Source organism: Carya illinoinensis, chromosome 2 (assembly GCF_018687715.1).
Source record: "Carya illinoinensis cultivar Pawnee chromosome 2, C.illinoinensisPawnee_v1, whole genome shotgun sequence".
Taxonomy (NCBI): Eukaryota; Viridiplantae; Streptophyta; class Magnoliopsida; order Fagales; family Juglandaceae; genus Carya; species Carya illinoinensis.
The window spans coordinates 29,934,022-29,947,619 of NC_056753.1; the positions used below are offsets into that span (position 1 = coordinate 29,934,022).

Sequence of the window (13,598 nt, forward strand, 5' to 3'; positions counted from 1 at the left end):
AATTTGTATGGTCCTCTCTCAAAATTGGATTTTCTCCACTTTGTAAGATAATGTGTGTGCATGCTAGTGCTTAATTTCCTAGCTCTCATGATCACACATAATTGGGGAGAATTTAGTTTGTCAAACTCTCAGTGAAGAAACCATATGTAATGTCTACCAAATCAGACTTCAATGACAGCCTTTTGGGAATTATTCTTTTTTGGCACTGCATGAACATTAAACTGTACTCTCAGACGATTTTCTCTGCATTTTACATCAAAATCTCTTAACTTGAGTCAATTGCAATATCTGTGACATTTTTCAGGTGCCGAATAATCTTTGTTATGACATTAGGATGTTAATACAATAATTAGCTAGTGTGTAATTCAGGATGCAGTTTTCAATTATTAAAACAATAGACATATATGGTGCATGGGGCAAATATCATCGTCATGATTAATTTGGAGGAACACTTAAGAATATTGATTTCTAATTAATTAATAAGGCTATGCGTGTTTTCATTAGCCACAGAACACTTGATTCATGTTCATATCAAATTCTCACGGCACTGCTGTCTTTGATATCATAGTGAAGCTATTGGATTAATGGGGGGAGGAGGGTGTTGCTGCATCTGCTGAAACTGCTGCCCCGAGGACATCATTTCAGCAAGAAGTTGCTGTTTGGCACAAGTACTTGATCATCCTAATTACGTTACAAAAGTAAAAATTCCCATTCTTCAACTTGTCATGTTTAATCTACTGGCATTGCTGCAATGATTAATAACGTTGATTTTCATTGAGCTGCTCCAGACTTCACTATTTCCACATTGGCAGGTGGCTTAGGATTTCAAATTGAAACCCATCTTGACTCGTGTATTTGCCAATGATCGACAAGCTAGTCATTGGAATCCTCCATTTGCATGCATTGTTGCATTAATAGTACTAGGAAAAGATAGTAAATTGGTACTACATGTATGTGTGCACATGAGCTAGGTTTATCAAATTGAAACCCAACTCGAATCGTGTATATGACATATATTTGCTATTGGCAATGAAATCATACTATATAGAGTCACTCATACATATAGGTGGATGATCATGCAGGTTTAGTAGGGCATGAAGCTAAATCTTTTTAGTATATGAAACCAAGTAAAAGTATCATCATGATCTCTGCAAATTAAAATAACGGTGACATGGAATTGCATTTGAGTGGGATGCTCCTACTCAAAGTTCACGTAGGAGGATAATCTAAGTGGATGCCACGATCTGTCCCTAATGGCACCAAACTCTCCAGTCTCCACGCAAATCCTCAACAAGATAAGCTTTTAATTAGATCGCATGTTGCTTTCTCTTGTCTTTTGCTACATAAGTTTCTCTAAATATCTCCAAAAAGTGGATTTCTAGTCGGACCATTTATTTTAGTAGGAAGAAAGTGAGAGACATCCCAATTTTTGTTGTCAGTAGTGGCCGGGAATGTGCAGTACATGATATCGGGTCATGCCCCATGCAATCTTTAACCATATTTGTAATATCCCGAGTTTTAAATATTATAAACTGACGAGAGAATGAAAAAATAAAGATGATGAATAAATTTTTTTAAAAATTTAAATATAAATTTTTTATTTACTCAAAATTTTAAATATGGGTTAACTTGTCCATATGTTTTTCTATAAATAAATCCTACCCTTTCTTGCAAACCTAGATAACATTCTTTAAACATAAATCAATTATTATTATTTTTTTATTAATTGCTATGAAATAAGTGGTGAGGTGCATGAAGTGATGGCACTTTTGTCTGTTTCAATCTTATCGTTGATATAATTGTAGTGACAGCCAGCTGGCAACCCAACCTTATTGTATTTCCATTTTTTCTTATCCATGGTCACCATCATCAGCAGCAAATCATATTTTCTCATTTTATTATCTTGACCTTGAACAAATTCACCTAAATCCCTGATTTACTCTCTCTCTCTCTATATATATATATCTACTTCCTCATCTATAGCTCTGAACTTGAGAGCACATGAATTAGAGATAGATATCCAAAGAAGAAATTATATGAATAGTAAATTTTTTATGTTTGGTATAATGTGTTTTCTTCGTGAAAACATATGTATTTTTAGAATGATTAATTATACCTAAAGTAGATTAAAAAATATCTATTATTATTATTTGTAAAGATTTATTTGAAAGAATGTAAATAAATTTAGATCATAAAACTCGAGAAAAAAAAATCAAGGAAATTTTAATGATGCAGCTCTGTTTACATACAAGAAATACTTCATCTCTTCATTAAATTTTTTTAAAATTTTTATATAAAAAATAAAAAATAATTTAATTTTTTTAATTTTAAAATAATAATAATATTTTAAAATAATATTTTGATAATATTTTATTTAATTTTTTAATTTTTATTTCATTTTATTATTCAAACGGCACATAAGACAACAAATTAAACAAAAGGTCAAAAAGAAAAAGAAAAAAAAATGGAAAAGAAAACTCTTTTGGTGGAAAAAAAAGAAAAAAAAGAAAAAAAGATGAACGTGGACGCTATAATTGTCAGGTTCATGAGAAATTTCAACAGTTTTTTACTTTTCGAATTATTTTCTGTTTATTTATCTTTTTTTTTTTTATATATATAATTATGAAAAATAGACAGAAACAAAAATATTGCCTTCCCTCTATTGACTGTAGGAGGTTGCGTAGAACTACCATTTGTTTTTTTAACTTTTAAAGAATCGTAGGAAGTGAACTCGTCGCCAGTCGCCTCGAAACTCACCGCCTTCTGCCCCCGTGAGATCTAGCGGAACCCTTTTTGGGTTAGAAAACATGGATTTAGGATGTGCGGAGGAGACATCTTCGTTTATGCCCGGTTTCATTCGCGAGTGCGGTGGATACGTTGTCATTGATGGAGGCTTTGCTACGGAACTCGAACGACACGGGGCCGACCTTAACGATCCTCTCTGGAGCGCCAAATGCCTTATCGATTCTCCTCACCTTGTCAGAAGGGTAATCTCTTTATATCTCTGTCTTTGTTTTTCGTTTTGAGTCAACAAAATACGAATAAAAAATGAAGGGACAGGAGCTACCATGAAATGATTTCCTGTATTAGATACTAAAAACATATAGAAATGACAACTCCATATAAATTTTTTTAAGAAAACGTGAGCAAAGTCATAATATCCCTTCACCTATCAGAAGAAAAAGAGTGCTTTTTTATAACTCTATTTTTGGTTGGAGCAAATGGTTTTATAGCATTTATAAGTTTTGCTTCTCATTTTGCGAAATTCAAAATTTCAAAGTAAATCCCTTTAATATGTGAGATTTTCCTCCACTGTATTTTTGTTGTTGTTTTGATTGCAATGAGCTTTCTCCATTGTAAATCTATCTTAACGGTCATGTTTGAACATGATGCTATTTATCATGTTTTTAAAATTCGTGGGTGTAGTATATCAATTTTGATAGTTTAGAAACAGCTTGATAATTTAAATAGTGAAACTGTATTTGACCCTCAAATTTTAATGGGATTCACACAAATCTAGAATCATCCGCGTGAGCTCTCCCTAGTGAAGAGTATCTTCACAGCTAAAGCCTTATGAAGACACTGTTCTTCAGTGAAGAATGTAGAGCGGTGTCAGACGTATCTCATATTAATAGGACAATCAAGCATATTCCCAGTGGAAAACAAATACATATACATACATATGTAATAAAGGTTTTCTGTCCACGAGTGGGTATTCGTGGTCCCTTGTTGGATTCTCACAAGTCTCTTGCATGCAATATATGTCATTTTAAAATAAAAAACCGGGGCTTGGCACAAGGTGGTCTGTTGCATACAAACGGATAGTTTTAGAGATGTCGATGTCAAGTTATTCTAAATTAATCACGCATCAGGCCATTGGAAAATCTAATTGCAATCATTCGAATTGGTTTGATAGATAGTTGAAATTTAGATTCTTGCCTCTTTTGCAACTTCTTTCACCTGACTCTTGTAAGGTTGTTGTCTTATTGGCAAAATAACCCTTCAACGAGAAAGGCTAAAGTGCCAAAGTAACTGTGTGTTCTGATCGATTATTGGACTAATTGTTAAATAACTGATCTAAAATGCTCTTGTGCTCCTTGTGAAATTTTTTGTTAATCAATTAAAAAAAAAAAGCTCTTGTGCTAGAATTGGGCCATTGGAAAACATTATTATTGTCATATATTTGTTCTTACTTCTTAGATTGCCTTTTTCCACCATCACAAGCCTTAATGTCTCTATTATTTTACAATTTAAACTAAAGGAAAAAAAAAAAACAACCGACTATGACATTTCTTTTGAATATTCTTGCTTCGTTGGATAGGTTCACCTAGATTACCTTGATGCTGGTGCAAACATTATATTAACAGCATCTTATCAGGTAGTTTTTGATACCCACCTATTATCCTCCTCTGTTTACACCTTTGGAACTTTTAACTGTTAATTGAATTTACTTGCTTCTATTTGACACAGGCCACCATTCAGGGATTTGAGGCTAAAGGCTTTTCTAGAGAAGCAGCAGAAGCTTTGCTTAGGAAAAGTGTAGAGATTGCATGTGAGGCACGGGAAATGTACTATGATCAGTGCGCAAAGGAATCTTGGGACCTCATGGAAAATGTAAAGAATTCAAGACGTCCAATTTTAGTTGGAGCTTCCGTGGGAAGCTATGGAGCTTATTTAGCTGATGGTTCTGAGTACAGGTGTGTGAACATGGCGTCCACGGAATAATTTCTAAACCTGGTTTTCATTGGTATTGATATTTTTACTTTTCTCTCTAATTCTTCATTGCTTGTCAAAGCATGCGGCTTATGGATGCATGCATATTATACTTTGTACTTGACTGTTGCATGTGTGCCATTTGTTATTTGAATGCTTGGCTTGAAGTATAGGATTGAATTTAAGATCGTTGTGAAACCTACATATGTGAGACACCATGGAAAATTGGACATTTATCTTTGGCAAAGTGGTCAATTGGACATGGTTATGCCTGTCTTAATTTTGGGGAGAGTTTGTTCTCAATGAAACTATAATGTCTAGCATGGCCAGGCTTTTTGGCATTGGATTGTGGTCTTTTTTTTTTTTTCCCTTTTTTTTGCCAGTTTGGCTTAGATATTATGATTTTTTATTATGATTTATCAACATGCCTTTTTATGTTTTTTTTTCCTCTTCACAGTGGAATCTATGGTGATACAATTACTTTAGAAACGTTAAAGGATTTTCACAGGAGAAGGGTTCAGATTCTAGCCAACTCAGGGGCTGATTTAATTGCATTTGAAACGATTCCAAATAAGCTAGAAGCGAAGGTATCAATGCTGACAATATACAACTATACTTTCTGGCACGTCTTAGCACTATCTTATTTATCTTGTAGTTCCACAGGAGGTTCTCATGCAAGTGCCATCTCGTCAACATCCATTAATTAGTTATCTAGCTCCTTATCAAGTCATTTAGTTGTTATTATGTTAACCTAAAAGGAGATATGTATTTAGTTGTGCTCTTAAGTGAATATCAGGAGACGCTAAAGGTAACCTGGTTACATTCTTCCATTTTTAATTCCAAATTTATTTTACATCTTTAATTCATGCAGCTTAGTTTTGTTTCTCTAATTATTTAACAAAGTGCCTACATACTCGAGTGATAATTAGAAACATGTCAGGTTAATTATTGAACTGTATCATGTGCAAGGCATACCTAGTTTTCTGTAAAAACAACGTGAAAAGTGGGTTTTTAAGTGACCTTTAAGTGTAAAACATGGTACACAGCCCACAGGCATCTTGAATTGTTCCACTTGATGTGCACTTGCGAGAAACTCCTTGCTGAGGGCCTGTGCACCCTCGGGATTAGTCGGGACATTCCTGGACACCTAGTGCCAATAAAAATAAATTTCCACCTTATGTCTCAATTCCCTTCGGGGGTTCAGCTAGTGTCATCTCATTTGGTATCAAAACTTGTCAATCCAGAAAAAAAGATCTGGGCAATGGTCAGAAGCCAGAACCATAGTGTACATTAAATATATTTTTGCTCATTTAATATGGAAAAATTTATCTTGTTGGTTTGGTACTATGCCTTCTGATATTTGATGACACCACTTTCAGTGTGGCCTCTGGCTGTGGCTGAGCCATATTCGTTGATTTTCTCTTATTTAATGCAGGCATATGCTGCGCTTCTTGAGGAAGAAGGCATAGAAATTCCAGCATGGTTCTCTTTTAATTCCAAGGATGGAATTAATGTCGTTAGCGGAGATCCTATTGCAGAGTGTGCCTCCATTGCAGATTCATGCAAGAAAGTTGTTGCTGTTGGAGTCAACTGTACCCCTCCTAGATTCATCCATGGACTAGTTGCATCTGTACGGAAGGTATATTTTTCTGGGGTGATGCTTATTTATAAGATTAAATACTAATATAGGTTCTAAATCTGAATATTTTCTCACGAACTAGTGGAGGAGTTTGGTTAGGTGCCCCTAACAATTCACTATCAACATTCCGTATGTTGAATTCATGTGATTTCAAGTTTTCGTAATTCGCCCTGTTACACATCTCTTAAGAAAGATTCTATAGCTGCGGCTTTAAAACTTCAGGTGCTGTGCTTTAAAACTTCAGGTGCTGTGCTCGCCTGAGATTGTTTTATTTCTTTGTCATTGTCCTAGACCGCAAGGAACCATTATGTCCTGTGACTTGTAATATAATTGGATAGGTGCAGTACATCGTATATCCCGGAAATCCTCACCTCGTTGTCCAGTGAATTTATGAAATGTATTACATAGTTGGACCAATCATTCTTTAGCATATGCATCACGGCTAATATAATTCCTCTTCAAATGAGCTGTCAAATGAGGTAGAAGGATGCTACTGATGCATTTCGCACTTACCTTGCTTAAAATTAGAAAATTTTGAATTGATGTTTTCAATTGGCAGATAACAAGTAAACCAGTACTGGTATATCCCAACAGTGGTGAGATGTACGATGCTCAGAACAAGCAATGGGTGGTGAGTTTCCTGCTTTACAATAAGGCTCTGTGCTGCAAGGATCCAGTTCATATAGTTTGAAATAATTAGTTCATGCCAGTCCTTCATGGACATCATTCTCTGCCTGCTACATTCGTCCAAAACTCACCTTGAGTTCCGTAGATGGTAGGTTCTGACAACGTTTAGTATTCCCTCAAAGATCTGGATTTTTATGTTCTCTTTTCGCAGGAATCAGGTGGGGACATAGATGAAGATTTTGTGGCATACATAGTTAAGTGGCAGGAGGCCGGGGCTTCTCTCTTTGGTGGGTGTTGCAGAACCACCCCGAAAACCATTAGAGCCATATCCCAGGCTCTCTCTGATAAAAACTAATGCAGTATGGTCTGAAATCATACCACCAGGCTTCCTTCCAGTTTCCTCCTGCAATAAAGTAGACTGCAAGGAACCATGTCTTGACTAGAAAACTGGAAGGAAATCCAATGCTCCACCCCTTGACCGGCAAAAGTAGTTCAACGCTGAGCTGGCGCATCAGACTTACATGACCCCAAACTTCGAAGGTTGGGATTGTATCAAGAATGAGAAGCTAGGAATGGGATTTTTTGACTTGCTACTTTCCTTGTATTATGCTACTGAAGAAATAATGAGAAAACTTGGGCAATCCGTTACATTTGAGATTCTCTCTTACCCTCAAATTCTCCAAAAAGGCTAGGGTAAAAAACTGGTCCTATATGTTCAATGTTTCCCCAAATTGTCCACTTCCCCCTTAGTCGGAAACCCGCTGCTTATGTAGATTTTTATCATCAAACTCTATATGTCAATTTGATTACCATATTGCACGAAGAATGAGCACTTGTATTTAAGGCTTCAAATCCAAGAGAAAATAATTTGATATAAGATAAACGCCCCAAGACCAAAAGCGATATAATTCATTCTTGATTCTTTCCAATGACAGTTTTGCCAAGAGTAAAAGATTACATGCACTGGAAAGGAAGGGAGAATGTTTTCTTCATACTACTGAGATACAGATCCTGAACAAATCTGAGGAACCTAAATGACATTTTACAGAACCAGCACATGGCAGGTAAAAACTCAAGGCCCTGGCCTTCCAAAATGTGGTTCATAATTGTGGGAAAATGTTATCAACAAAAGTATGGTGCATCGGGTCAAAATGCCAGATTTTGGCTAGATGAAGATGTGAAGAGGTGTGCCGATGGACTTCTTCCATAAGCCAGATGGTGGCCTCAGCTTTACAAGGGTGAATTATGGTATCCAAAGGCTTATTTTCATCCTCACTGCCAATCCTCAGTTGGTCCCACTGTCGTAGGAGACTATTGGTGAGGTAGTGCAAGGGCTGACCATATAACTGCTTAATGGATTTGCCTAATCCCATCCATGTGTTAAATGGAATGACAGAACCACGGTGCGTTGGAATTGGAATTTGCTTCATGTATACCTGATACATTTCTGCCCTTCTGACTAATGCATCTGCAGCATAAAAGGTATGCCCATAAAAGAAAAGGCATTTTTGAAAATGAGATCAACATTAAGAATTAATAAGGCTACCAAAGGTAGAATAAAATAGAAAGCTGTAAGAATTAATTCAAATGACAATGTCAAAAATGGGATCCACATTAACTTACGAGCCAGAGAGGTTCCTACCTGCTGAGACCCATATTAGCATGACTGTCAGCAAAGTGCAAGCAAAACTCAAACAAACACGATTCTTTTCATCTTAGTCGACATAGAAGAATCTAGTATAAAATATTTTTCTTTTGCTTGATGCAACTTGCAGAATATCAAAATGATCTAGAAGTGAACACCTTATGCATCCAACATGATGAAGGGAAGGAGGAGAATCAGCTTTTTCACAAGGAAAGCAACATCTGAATGTTGTGGGAGTGGGAAATTTAGAGATAATGTTGGCAAAGTTAAAATCTACATATATGTCCCAAATCAAGTGACGTCATATATTACAGAGTTGAGAGCTAGATTAGATTTTCATACTCTTGTGCCATTGATGGACAATCAAACTTGTTAGTAATTAATATTAATCAATTGAGGCAGTCATGCTGAAACTGCTCGTCCAGCACATTATGGAACACACTGCATTGTGTGATCATAACTGCTGACATTTAAGCATAGATGGATAAGGACAATCCTATAGAGTAAAGGCAAAGCAGTGCCACATGGACTTCTTTTTCTATTTCTTTTTTTTTTTTTAATAAAAAAAGTAAGACAAGGCCCTAAACCCAAGTGAGTCAATACCTTCAGGTGTTATTTCTTTGGCAAGTTGATCTAATGCCACATTATTCATCGGCTGCTTGCCATCACTCTCATTATTGTCTGGCTGCTTGCCATCGCACCACTGGTTGTCTGGAAGCTTTTGATCACACCCATCATTGACTTCTATCTCTGAGTCTGAGGAAGAAGAATCATCTGACGATATAACATCAATCTGCTCATTCCATGACATTGCCCTCTTCATGGTAGATAGAATTTATCCTGAAGAAGAAAAATGATCAACTTTACATCGAAATCAACATAAACTGCGGAAAGCTTAAACAGAATAAGCAAAAGAGTTCCACGCTCCTAGAAGGATCAAAGTAACTTCATTTAGAGCAATATGTGTATACTCAGGAGCAGGCGAAAAAAAGAAAAAAAACACAGAAATGTGCAATTTAGTAAGAAGATAAGTAACTGCATGCATGAAACTTTGGCCCAATGAAATTAGAAAATGGGAAAGAAATCAAAGCCTGTGAATGCTTTTAGAGGCATTCACACCACCATGTATTACTTTCGCTAAAAGTAGATTTAGATATATTAGCTGTTCCATTAGTTCAGGTGCATGCCAATGCTTTGTGTTCAGATCCAAATAATGTTTTTTTATAAATGAAAAACTTCATGTTTTTGCCATGCTGAACAATTTTCTGTTTGCTTCGTTACTGCAGTTATTTCCATACACGTCTTAAAAATGATGTTTTAGACACTTTTATCGTTGATTTTATCTTGTGATGGCTAAAACTAAGCCCAAGATAAACCTCTTATACAAGCCATTATATAACCTTCAAAAAATGACTCGGGACAACGAAACGAAAGGGTAACGGCAAGTAACTGAACACAAAATTATTTATAAGAAAAAAAAAATTGCACACAAACAAACCAATGGAAATGGACAAAACCCAAGTACTCTAAATTAAACTTTATTGTGCATACCGTTGACAATAAAGCTGGGATCTTACTGATGTCTACTGCCAAAAATACCGTTGACAATAGGCTCTACTACTACCATATCTTCGAGGCAGGTCTATCTTCCAAATCTGAGCAAATAAACAGCTTTTTTACTTAATTAAATGTATTCTCCCCCCTTTCTCTCTAGGTGACTGGAAAATCCAACGACCCATTTGCCTTGCTAGTTTGCATGACTATATAAAACTATCTATAATGCACAAAAGAAAACCATTTGATCAATGAGAAAAACAAAGCTACCACAGAACCATTGTTCCCACTAAAAATTTATACCTTTCTCCATAATGCAACAAGCTAACCCCCACCCCGACCCCCCATTCTCCATTGTTGGGTCTTGATCTAAATTTCGAGAAAAGAAGGCACAAGAGAACAATAAATGGACAATTCGACGAAGACCCGGTTATAACTTTAACAAACGGAAAGCAAAGTATTAAAGAAGGAAAATTGAGACAGAGAGAGACTTGCCTTTGAACAGGAAATTGATTTTTCTCGGATGGGTGAACTTTTTCTCAAGTTTTTGCGTTAGCAGACTTTGTCAATTTAACGATGTAGGAGGCACATGACGATACTGGGGGAGAGATGGCTGTGACTGTTATGGAAGCTTAGACCATATATAGAACTGGTGCAGTTTGCCCCCAACTGGCCAGTCAAGTCCCTAACACCATTTCATTGATTTCATCAAAATCATCTCTAAAATTTAGTTAAAATATATATTTTTCATGAATTTAAAATTATTCAAACGATAATCTCATATTAGTAAAAATAATAATATAATATTATTTTTTAACAATAATAATTTTATTTTTATTTTTATTTCAGATTTTACAACTACACTAAACATATATTAATTAATAATTTAATTTTTACTTAAATTATTGTGAGAACCGGGGGTATGATATTTTGGAATAAATATTACTTTTGAATATATCACTTTTAAAGATAAAAAAAAAATATAAAAAATGTTATGGAGTAGTTAGGTATAATATTTTGAAAAAACAAAATTATTAATTTTAAAAATGAACAGTGCATCTCCAAAATATTTTTTCCAGTATAAAGTGACAAAAACACATATCTTTGAATTTTTTTCTGATTAACATTGACTATGATATTTAACTGAATTAATAAATTTTTTGACAAAATCTTGAATTTTCTCAAATAAGAATTTTACAGAACTTTTGTTAATTGCCTGAGTGAAATTCTAAAGGACTCAATGCCAGAAATGTCTGTTAATAACTTAGTATAAGGTATTGAATTTGAACAAAAATATGCAAAAATAATTATAGAAAAATGACTTGTACAGTTTTAAAGTATGCAAGACTGTTGAAAAAGTGAATATCCACATAAAAATAAAAAAATTAGAAAAATAAAGATGAACATTTTTTTTTTTTTAAAATAAAAACACGTGACTTAGACATCCTAAAACATATTACTCTTAATTATTAGAATTCTACTAATATTCTCATAAAATTGATACACATACAACCGTTTTCACAATCTTATCTTAAACAAGAGATTAACAATTTTATAAAAATATTCTCAATTTAAAATATTGTAACATAAAAAAATATAATTTTATCATTTTATCATAATAAAACGTAATTCTTTCAAAGATACGGTGGTCCTCCAAAGTCGAAACCGGGCAACTCACTCGAGTTCACCGGCCTTGGCGAAGGAGGGTGGGTGGTCTGGTCGAAACCGGGAAGAACTGTTCGACAAGTCGTTTAGGAAGCAAAGGAGAGAAACCCCAGTCGAGCCCAGCCCACTAAAATTGAAAACCACTGTAACAACATGGTCCAATATAGAAGGCGGCCTGGGTACCTTTACAATGGATTTATATTTAAAATTATTTAATTAAAATTTTAAATAAATAAATGGTTCTAATTTTATCATTTCAGTGTAAACTCATTTCAGTTTTGTGTTTTATCAAAGTCTCCTGCACATTAATGCACATTTTCTGCTAGGACAAGCCAAATTCTATGAGCCAGCAGTGTGTGATTGTGACACCAATTCAGCCTCAAAAATTACAATGGATTGCAATAGCCGATATGATAAGAATAAGAGTAAGTAGTATATAGGATCCCACATTATTTTAGAAATAAATTTTAATAAAATTTTAATTATATCATTATTCTTTTATTGGAGCGTCACAAATAGTAAAACCTCCATGTTTATCTTTACCGTATGCCGGCCACTCATACTTTAATGCCAAAGCAAAGCTGGAGCTTTCATGGAGGACAAGACACTGAAACAGATAATACGCCTCATTATTTGAAAAAAAAAAGGGCAATATTATGGAAGCTGATATCATGCCTCCATTAAAATCTCTTGGAAATGAATGGTGGGTAGTGGCCTTTGTTTGATCGCCATCCAGCATTTAATCACCGCATAAAAGAAACCATATATTTGATATTTAAAAAAAAAAAAAAATTCTTTTTTTATTAGATTAATAATTAGAGTTCCATCGACTTTCATGAGCTATTCAAACAGGAAGTCAACCATTATTGTTGGATAACAAGCTTTTGTTGTGCTCTTGATTTATGTACAGACAGAGAGATTGAGGTTGTGTTGGGTTATCGAATTAAATTAAATTCATCTTAATTTATTTAAAATCAATAATAGATGAGATTCATTATTTTTTAAATTTTTTTATAAAAAAGTTAAACTTATTTCAATCTATTTCATATATTTTAATTTAAAAAGTTAAATTAATCTCAATTTCAAAAATTAAATCCATCTCAATCTTAAAAATTAAACGCATCTCAATAGGATTCATAAAATATTAATATTTACAATTCAACTGAATTCATCTTAACATCCAAACGTAACTTGAAAATTAGGCGCTAAGTCATACTGCTTTGTTTAGACTATTTTTTTTAGTAGTACGATATATACTTACAGTTTTATTTATAATACTCATTTTGTTAATTTTCTTTTGAAACTCAAATTTTGAATTTTTAAATTTCATGATTTTTAACATATCAATAATAGACACGTGCAGAAGTAAGTTTTTTTGTAAGTTTTTCTTAAGTACATTTAACATTTTCCCCCTTTTTTTTTTTTGTTTTTGTCTTGAAAATTCATTTTTCATGAAATTCATTTCTCAAATTTAAAAAAGAAAAAAAAAAGGCATATTAGGGTCAAAACCTTATTTTCTTCCATTCCAAATAAAAAAGTGTGGTCCTTGCAAATCAAATTCTCAAGTTATTATGCTGATTCCCATGATGTGATTGACCTTAAATCTTGTAATTAGTTGCTAGATCACACATGGAAAAAAATAATGGACAATGAAAAGAACAATTATGAGGTATTTTTGCAGTGTAGATGGCGTGATACTCTTATCATATTATAAACTTTCAATAAAAAATTAATTTTTAATAATATTATATATGT

At 34.0% G+C, this 13,598-nt stretch overlaps 2 protein-coding genes across 6 annotated transcripts; one reads left to right on the top strand and one right to left on the bottom strand.

Moving 5' to 3' along the window:
• Positions 1–2,649: 2,649 nt before the first annotated feature.
• On the top strand, positions 2,650–7,634 carry LOC122300779 (homocysteine S-methyltransferase 3-like). Of its 3 annotated transcripts, none has more exons than XR_006240081.1 (7): positions 2,651–2,987; positions 4,322–4,378; positions 4,471–4,697; positions 5,171–5,300; positions 6,149–6,352; positions 6,912–7,127; positions 7,191–7,335. XR_006240081.1 is itself a non-coding variant. In XM_043111661.1 (7 exons), the coding sequence occupies exons 1-7, from the start codon at positions 2,808–2,810 to the stop codon at positions 7,332–7,334; spliced, it is 1,014 nt and encodes a 337-aa protein (XP_042967595.1). In that variant the 5' UTR covers positions 2,652–2,807; the 3' UTR covers positions 7,335–7,634. The 3 variants fall into 3 exon arrangements, 2 of the variants coding, with proteins under 2 accessions (XP_042967596.1, XP_042967595.1); XM_043111661.1 differs by having other exon boundaries at positions 2,652–2,987; positions 6,912–6,983; positions 7,191–7,634; XM_043111662.1 differs by lacking the exon at positions 4,322–4,378 and having other exon boundaries at positions 2,650–2,987; positions 6,912–6,983; positions 7,191–7,634.
• A 240-nt stretch (positions 7,635–7,874) lies between these two features.
• On the bottom strand, positions 7,875–10,862 carry LOC122300781 (protein RDM1). Of its 3 annotated transcripts, none has more exons than XM_043111664.1 (4): positions 10,674–10,862; positions 10,176–10,279; positions 9,228–9,464; positions 7,875–8,447 (listed from the first exon to the last, which is right to left on the bottom strand). In XM_043111664.1, exons 3-4 carry the CDS (start codon positions 9,445–9,447, stop codon positions 8,080–8,082), a joined length of 588 nt encoding a protein of 195 aa, XP_042967598.1. In that variant the 5' UTR covers positions 9,448–9,464; positions 10,176–10,279; positions 10,674–10,862; the 3' UTR covers positions 7,875–8,079. The 3 variants fall into 3 exon arrangements, with proteins under 3 accessions (XP_042967598.1, XP_042967599.1, XP_042967597.1); XM_043111665.1 differs by lacking the exon at positions 10,674–10,862 and adding an exon at positions 10,482–10,512; XM_043111663.1 differs by lacking the exon at positions 10,176–10,279 and having other exon boundaries at positions 10,674–10,861.
• Between the last annotated feature and the right edge of the window lie 2,736 nt (positions 10,863–13,598).

Excerpts from the sequence above, each read along its gene's own strand:
- LOC122300779 (XM_043111661.1), top strand. The coding sequence starts at position 2,808 with ATGGATTTAGGATGTGCGGAGGAGACATCTTCGTTTATGCCCGGTTTC. Across the intron at positions 5,301-6,148 it reads CAAATAAGCTAGAAGCGAAG|GCATATGCTGCGCTTCTTGA; the intron begins GTATCAATGCTG and ends TATTTAATGCAG. Across the intron at positions 6,984-7,190 it reads CTCAGAACAAGCAATGGGTG|GAATCAGGTGGGGACATAGA; the intron begins GTGAGTTTCCTG and ends CTCTTTTCGCAG.
- LOC122300781 (XM_043111664.1), bottom strand. The coding sequence starts at position 9,447 with ATGAAGAGGGCAATGTCATGGAATGAGCAGATTGATGTTATATCGTCA. Across the intron at positions 8,448-9,227 it reads CAAAGAAATAACACCTGAAG|ATGCATTAGTCAGAAGGGCA; the intron begins GTATTGACTCAC and ends TTTATGCTGCAG.